The sequence below is a fragment of the Diaphorina citri genome, unplaced genomic scaffold (assembly GCF_000475195.1).
Source record: "Diaphorina citri unplaced genomic scaffold, Diaci psyllid genome assembly version 1.1 scaffold572, whole genome shotgun sequence".
NCBI classification, from domain to species: Eukaryota; Metazoa; Arthropoda; class Insecta; order Hemiptera; family Psyllidae; genus Diaphorina; species Diaphorina citri.
In genome coordinates this window covers 4,650-13,042 of record NW_007378006.1, presented here as the reverse complement: position 1 = coordinate 13,042, position 8,393 = coordinate 4,650, and the positions used below count along the sequence as shown (strand labels likewise).

Sequence of the window (8,393 nt, the reverse complement as noted above, 5' to 3'; positions counted from 1 at the left end):
GACAGTTCGGCCATGTTCCCCGTGATGGCATAGATGTGCTCCTTACTCACCACACAGCTCAGGTGGGACCTGGCAATGTGTCTAATATACACCTAACCAATACACTTACCTTTCCTGTGGTGCATACTGATGGAGCGTGTGGTGTTTGTACTCCTGCGACAGTTCGGCCATGTTCCCCGTGATGGCATAGATGTGCTCCTTACTCACCACACAGCTCAGGTGGGACCTGGCAATGTGGAGACCGCAGGTTCCTATCCGCCACTCTTTCCGTTCTGGATTGTAGATTTCCACGCTTGAGAGAGGCTCGCCATCTTCACCTGGAAGAGATGAAAGAGATTTACTCCTCATGCCTTCATGTACACTCCATTTGTCAACGGTCTAGGTTTTCCTTGCCCTTGGGATCAATTTAATTTGAAGAAACCATTTACTGATGAAAATTATAGACCAGCTTAGTCTGGCTAGGGAACCTGACGAAAAACGCAGACCCCGTCTGAACACGGAAAAGGCGAAGAAAACTCTTATGAATATAGCCAGCCTAGTTATTTTGTAGGTTACCTGTTGTTGTTTTAGCATATTTTTATATATAAATTTATTTTAAAAGGGGCACGACTTCGAAAGTCATTAGCCCTGTTTTAGCATCGTTCGACTTCCTTTGCCGTTTTTAAGTCAAGGAAGCGCGCCGCCTCCACTGAGTTCGACTTTTAGGGTAGCCCGTCTACCTTGTAAGCGCTAGGTCACTTTTATCCTAAGGTGTGTTTCGGAACGGCTCTTACCTTGCCCTCCGATAGCGTAGATTTCGTTGCAATAGAACACCATGCCATGGAATGCTCGCCTTATGGTCATACTGGGTAGACTCACCCATTCATTCCCCATGAACACCTGCCAGAACAAATATGGCGCCTTATCAGGAGAAACTGCCTAACCTTTATGGTTCATGTTACCAAGCCTGGATCAAATTACTTTACACCCGAAAGCAATCCCTTGAAATATTTGCGATCGAAATACGAGTTACCACTGGACCAACCATGCTGATATGGAATTTTCATTGTTTCTTTTTCAGTTTACAAAAGGATTACACTAAAAGGCCTAACTATGTTCAATTACTCCAACATCCATTCTGTAGCGTGAATCATGAACATCAGAAAAATCTGATAGCTCCGTTTGTATGCGAGATATTGGATCTGAAGGAGTGACATCCCCTGTATACTGGCTAAAGAGGGTAAATCCTCTTTTTTAGCTGGACGTTAAGAGGGGTAAAATTATAATTTTGTTAAAGTTAAGCCAGTATTATTTTCTTTAATTACATTTTTTTAAAGTTAAATATCACTGAACTTCAAAGAAGTCCTCTTGTTTTGTTCGAATGCCTAGTTTCTCAACAAGAAGATCTAAATATAAAATTCAGAAGGGAAAAAAAAAAAAAAAAAAAAAAAAAAACCCTGCACTCCTGGACGTTGAGTTTTTAATACCTACACTTTGGTATGGAAAAAAAGAATTGTCACTACAAAAATGTAGTTTTGTCGTGAAATCAAACTTTCCCCCGAAATTCTTGGTACCAAATTTTCAACACAAAGATGTCGTTTTTGGGGATATCACAAATTTTCCTGAATTTTTGGCGTCAAATTTTCGATTAATAAATCACTATTTTTCAAGTCTTACCCACAAGTTATTATGATACACAAACTGCGTCCTTCCGGCCGCTCCGCCGCCGGCCGAGGGCGGACTGTTCCGCAAGCTCCTCCCGCCGCATGCGTATATCCGCGGCCGGTCTTCATCATAGGTTCGTTCGTTGCGATACACGGCCGCAATACCCTCAACCCCACCACACGGTAGACTGGAGTGTACAGACCATGCGTTGTCCAGAGCGGAGTACTTGTACACCTTGTCTGAGAGTTTGATGGCTTGTTTGCGGGAAATCAGACCACCTGAAGAAAATTAATAGGTAAGGAATTTTAATTCACATATTAAAAAGTTGGATAACTTTTAAGGAACACGACACTTGGTAAAACAACTAAAAATCAAAAGGGAAATTTACAACAATTCGCTTTTTCGAACTGTTATCATTTTCCCTTTTGAATTTCGATCGTGTTAAGCATAAATTTAATGCTTTTCACAAATGTCGCTCCCCCGCTTAACATACTAAATTTTATGACATCTACTCGTATCATCAATTTACAGTGGTAATGCCGCCACTGGTCGCTACTCACTTCTCCTCACGAGGCTGAGTGCACCCTGAACTCTATGCACGGAGCCAAAAGAAAACTTTGCTCCCCCGCTTAACATACTAAATTTTATGACATCTACTCGTATCATCAATTTACAGTGGTAATGCCGCCACTGGTCGCTACTCACTTGTCCTCACGAGGCTCTGAGTGCACCCTGAACTCTATGCACGGAGCCAAAAGAAAACTTCGACCCCGCCGGGAATCGAACCCAAGACCTCCGGCGTGAAAGCCTTGTGTTACCCACTCGGCCACGGAGGCTACCCACAAAAGGAAGCTTACCCAATATGAACACATTCCTCAGGTCTGACGTGACACCCGCAAAGGCTATCCCCTTCTTCAGAGGCAGAGGGGGCAGAATGTTGGTCTCGCCTACAGACGCGGATATAGGGGCCACTAGAGAGGAGGTGGGCGTGGTCTTCTGATGAGTGGCGTAGTCTAGGGGCAGACATTCGGGGGAGTTGATGAGGTCCTCGTCACAGATACCGCCTACCACGAACATCACCTGGGCGGGACAAGAGAGGGATTTTTTTTCAAGACCAGGGGCCACAAAGTGAGTTTAAACTCCATTAAGCAATTTGATTGGCTGAATTTTTTGGGGAAAAAAATCAATCAGATTGCTTAAACTGAGATTATCGCTTTTGTGGTCCCTGGCCTTAGGGGAGACAGGAAAAAATCTTTTATGTTGTGGTTATGTACCGGGTTGAGTTGAGAAAGTACTAGGTGCAACAGGATATTGGTTCTGAGGAGGTGGGCGTGGTCTTCTGATGAGTGGCGTAGTCGAGAGGCAGACATTCGGGGGAGTTGATGAGGTCCTCGTCACAGATACCGCCTACCACGAACATCACCTGAGCGGGACAAGAGTGGGATTTTTTTTTTAAAAGACCGGGGGCCACAAAGTGAGTTTGGGGAAAAAAATCAACCAGATTGCTTAAACTGAGTTTATCGCTTTTGTGGTCCCTGGCCTTAGGGGAGACAGGAAAAAATCTTTTAGGTTGTGGTTATGTACCGGGTTGAGTTGAGAAAGTACTAGGTGCAACAGGATATTGGTTCCACAGTTTGGCATGGGAGTGGTAACTTCAAAACAAGGCAAGTTAACCAACCTTGCCTATCTCAACCCGGTACATAACCATGACCTTAAAGACACTCAGGGCCAAACATCCTCCACCTGAGGTGTGGGATTTCTACACACTAAAAACCTATCTCCACGAGAATAGAAAAGAAAGAAGAAGGAAAAGACTCTTGCATGGAAGGCAACAACTAGGCGTTCTCTACCACCTAACCCTTAGAGTTCTACCAACCTTGCCTATCTCAACCCGGTACATAACCATGACCTTAAAGACACTCAGGGCCAAACATCCTCCACCTGAGGTGTGGGATTTCCACCCACTAAAAACCTATCTCCACGAGAATAGAAAAGAAAGAAGGAAAAGACTCTTGCATGGAAGGCAACCACTAGGCGTTCTCTACCACCTAACCCTTAGAGTTCCATTATTATGTAGTCAAATTCTCCAAATAAGTAAGGATAAAATTCCATGCCTCGGCTGGGATCGAACTCACGCCCTACTGTTTACCAGGCGAGCGTCTTGACCACTACGCCACTGAGGCAAGTAAAAAACACCTTTCGTGTCAAACAGGGATATGATTGGAACCACTAGGTGCAGTTAACGCCGGAGGCGTTCTCTACCACCTAACCCTTAGAGTTCCATTATTATGTAGTCAAATTCTCCAAATAAGTAAGGATAAAATTCCATGCCTCGGCTGGGATCGAACTCACGCCCTACTGTTTACCAGGCGAGCGTCTTGACCACTACGCCACTGAGGCAAGTAAAAAACACCTTTCGTGTCAAACAGGGATATGATTGGAACCACTAGGCGCAGTTAACGCCGGAGGCGTTCTCTACCACCTAACCCTTAGATTTCCATTATTATGTAGTCAAATTCTCCAAATAAGTAAGGATAAAATTCGATGCCTCGGCTGGGATCGAACTCACGCCCTACTGTTTACCAGGCGAGCGTCTTGACCACTACGCCACTGAGGCAAGTAAAAAACACCTTTCGTGTCAAACAGGGATATGATTGGAACCACTAGGTGCAGTTAACGCCGGAGGCGTTCTCTACCACCTAACCCTTAGAGTTCCATTATTATGTAGTCAAATTCTCCAAATAAGTAAGGATAAAATTCCATGCCTCGGCTGGGATCGAACTCACGCCCTACTGTTTACCAGGCGAGCGTCTTGACCACTACGCAACCGAGTCAGGTAAAAAAAAAAAACAAAAAAAAAACGCATTTGGTGTTGTCCATGGATATGATTGTACTAACCTTGTGAAAATGATTGATAAACTTCAGCCGTTTTACTTCTAGACTGTTGGGTTGCAATAACCTTGTGAAAATGATTAATAAACTTACTAACCTTGTGAAAATGATTAATAAACTTACTAACCTTGTGAAAATGATTAATAAACTTGAGCAGTTTTACTTCTAGACTGTTGGGTTGCAGGAATATCGAGTTCTTATCAATTGGCGATAGCTCTGCATAGTGACTTTCAATCCACTCTAGGAATCTCTGGGGAAAATGGTTGGTTGGTATCAAATGCTGGGAATTGACTATCAGGTCATTTTCCTCACGAATAGAATTAAAAATTTTCCTCTCTGGGGAAAATAGAATAGAATTAAAAGTTTTCCTCTCTGGGGAAAATAGAATAGAATTAAAAAATTTCCTCTCTGGGGAAAATAGAATAGAATTAAAAATTTTCGCCTGATGGGGGGTGCCACGGAACGAGTCTTGAAAAGTGTGCCCAGTTAGCAAAAACTTCGAAAAGCACTGGAATAGAATGAAGAACGTAGAGTAGGTATTTGAAAAATGAATTGTTCAATTTGGCATCGAAACTTTCACAAGCATTGGTTGTGCGTGATAAGTTCTCAGAAAATTCTACATAATTTTCTAACACATAATCACAAAATTCAACAATTGCAGCTTTCTCTGATGGCTGAAGAGCCATTATATCCTCAACAAAGCATTCTTCAACTTGTTGAGGTGCTAGAAATGGAAGACCAAAGAACAGTTTCAGAAATGAACCTATTTCACTGTTGTTATCCCCATATATAACGGAGCCAACCCAAGACTTTGAATTTTCCTGAACCAGACTTGGCCTGAATGGAATCTACAACCTTTGATAATAGCGTTTGACCAGACTACTATTTTTGTCTACAGATCTACCTGAAATATTAGAGATTCTGAACTTGACCGCAGTTTGGATGTGTAGGGGAAATCGAATGACCGCAATTTGGATGTGTGAGGGTGATCGAATGACCGCAATTTGGATGCAACCTTTTTGTACCTGTGCTCCCTGACCGCAGGTTGGATGCAGCCAACCAAGCTAATTAGGGTGGCAAATAAAATAATTTAAAAAAAAAAATAAAATAGGAAGAATCGAACCCCAGAACCTCGTATACTCACTCGCTGATGAAACTCCGTCGGTAGTTTGACCGAAGCCAGGGCCCGGTCCAGATTATAAAACACAAACCGCAGGTCATCGTAACTCCAATTGTGAATCTCGTTACTCGACACAATCAAATCGAAATGGTTACAAATGAAGCCGAAGATTTTCGCTATGAGATCATACGTGCAATAGTTGTAGATGATGCAGAGAAGGTAGAGGTTCTTGCAGTTGGCTAGGGACAGGTGCTCGTGGATGTAGGATATGCAGATGATCTCCAGCTGCTTGATATCGTACAGGTGACTTAGATGGAAGAGGCTTTCGATGTTCTCATTGGAAACCTGGAATTGTAAAAAAAATCACCAAAAATTTTACACTGGTAATGTCGCCACTGGTCTCTACTCGATTAAAGTAGCTACTCGATTGTCCTCACGAGACTGAATGCACCCCGAACTCCAAGAGCAGGGCCAAAAAAACTTGCACACCGCCGGAAATCGAACCCGGGACCTCCAGTTTCGTTTTATAAAAGAGGTTTGATGGAGAAAACTGTAACTGCTAGGGTCTTATGTTTCCAAGAGCAGGGCCAAAAAAACTTGCACACCGCCGGAAATCGAACCCGGGACCTCCAGTTTCGTTTTATAAAAGAGGTTTGATGGAGGGAACTGTAACTGCTAGGGTCTTATCGTCCCGAAATCGAAGAGAGAAAGAAGACAGGATAGGAGAAAGCAAGCCGTTCCGAGAACGAACCTCTTTAGGATGAAATCCCGCGACCTAGCGCTTTTTTTTAATTAATTGTGTAACTCTCAAGAAACTAAGTGGTAGTTGTAAGGGTTTGATGGCAGAGATTGCCTAAGGCAATAATCATACCCTATTGTAATTTTCTTAATTTGCAATAGAATTATTATTATTACAAGGCAGATGAGTTACCAATCAAGCTAACTAGGCTGTTTAAGATGAAATCCACACCGGGCGGGAACCAAACCCATGGCCTATGGCTATGGAAGAACTTAATTTGTTTGCTTAACAAAACAAATAAATCAGCCCAAATTACCTCTATCTGTCCAGTGTAGAGGAAATCGATAATGGAAGAAAATATATCGTAGGAGACATTACTGAGCTTGATTACACACTCGAAACTTTCTTTCATTTGACTTGTGAACATTGCTCTGGAAAAAAGGAGAAGATAAAACTCAATTTTAACTATGTATTTATTTTTATTATTTTTTTAACACAATAAACAGACAGACCCATTACCAAATAACTACCTTGTCTGATTTTACAAAGGACTGTAGCTCAAACTAAACTTAATATAGGTAAATCAATCTCTTTCTCTTCCCCAGTAGGTATGGCTAGTTTCTCAACTTTTTTACCTTTTTTTTATATAAAGCAAGGGTCAGAGCCCTGTTTATTTACAAGAATAAGAAATAAACAATACATTATATATGGTAAATAAGGGAACTATATATAAAACTTCCTTACTTATCCTATCCAATTCTGATGTTTGCTATATTTGACCTGCTACAATGTGAATTACATTGTTTTACACATACCAAGTTTTTTAAACAAAGCCAAAGCAAGGACATACCAACTTTTTTACCTGTGTAACTCTTGTCTCTCCTTTCGAAAGAAGACAGGATAGGAGAAAGCAAGCCGTTCCGAGAACGAACCTCTTTAGGATGAAATCCCGCGACCTAGCGCTTTTTTTTAATTGTGTAACTCTCAAGAAACTAAGTGGTAGTTGTAAGGGTTTGATGGCAGAGATTGCCTTAGGGAATAATCATACCCTATTGTAATTTTCTTAATTTGCAATAGAGTTATTATTATTATTATCATTATTATTATTACAAGGCAGATGAGTTACCAATCAAGCTAACTAGGCTGTTTAAGATAAAATCCGCCCCGGGCGGGAACCAAACCCATGGCCTCTGGAAGAACTTAATTTGTTTGCTTAACAAAACAAATAATTCAGTCCAAATCAAAAAAAAAAAAAAAAAAAAAAAAACAAAAACAAAAAATAGGTACTTACCAGTTCCCTCTATCAAACTTCTCATTCTTTTAAAGAGGTTTGATAGAGGGAACTGTAACTGCTAAGGTCTTATCGTCCTGAAGAAAAAAGAAGGAAGACAGTATACGAGAAAGCCAGCTGTTCCGAGAACATTATCCCTTCAGGATAAAATTACGCATTTGGTGTTTGGTAGGAATCGAACCCGCGACCCAGCGCTTACAAGGCAGACGCGCTACCAACCAAGCCGGGGATTCCAACCTGCGGTCAAAACTACCTGATTATGGTCAAATCTCAAGGGTTGACATCCAACCTGCGGTCAAGCATTTTTGGGTTGACATCCAACCTGCGGTCAAGCATTTTTGGGTCGGGTGAAAGCGACATCCAAACTGCGGTCGGTTGACTATGAGGGGAAAATAAGAAGAGTAGGTATTTAAAAAATGAATTGAACTTGGTTTCTTTATTACATATAAGTAAGTAATACAACAATTTATTTGATACAAATCCTAATCAGGCTAATATCATTGCTATCAATTCTCTGACATGAACCATTAGACAATTCCATATGAATCAACTTACTAGGCCTCTGTGAGATGTCTTCTGCTGCTTTCCGTTTCAAAGTGTTGCTTATCCTTTTCCTCTCTAGAATTTTGTCCGGTAGCGGATCATGGTTGTGAGTAATATTTTCCTCGACAGCTTCACCACTTGATGAATATTTAACAAACGCACTG

General features: G+C 41.6%; 1 protein-coding gene and 1 long non-coding RNA gene across 2 annotated transcripts in view; both read right to left on the bottom strand.

The window, feature by feature from the left end:
* Window positions 1-6: 6 nt before the first annotated feature.
* On the bottom strand, window positions 7-6,837 carry LOC103510192 (kelch-like protein 40). Its single transcript, XM_008474839.3, has 7 exons — window positions 6,712-6,837; window positions 5,681-6,001; window positions 4,664-4,786; window positions 2,502-2,724; window positions 1,657-1,922; window positions 774-879; window positions 7-317 (listed from the first exon to the last, which is right to left on the bottom strand). The coding sequence occupies exons 1-7, from the start codon at window positions 6,820-6,822 to the stop codon at window positions 106-108; spliced, it is 1,362 nt and encodes a 453-aa protein (XP_008473061.2). The 5' UTR covers window positions 6,823-6,837; the 3' UTR covers window positions 7-105.
* A 13-nt stretch (window positions 6,838-6,850) lies between these two features.
* LOC113467863 overlaps window positions 6,851-8,393 on the bottom strand; it is a 3,609-nt gene continuing 2,066 nt past the window's right edge. The window contains exon 2 of the long non-coding RNA XR_003391799.1: window positions 6,851-7,257. This is a non-coding gene — a long non-coding RNA (uncharacterized LOC113467863). The remainder of the gene's footprint in view (window positions 7,258-8,393) is intronic.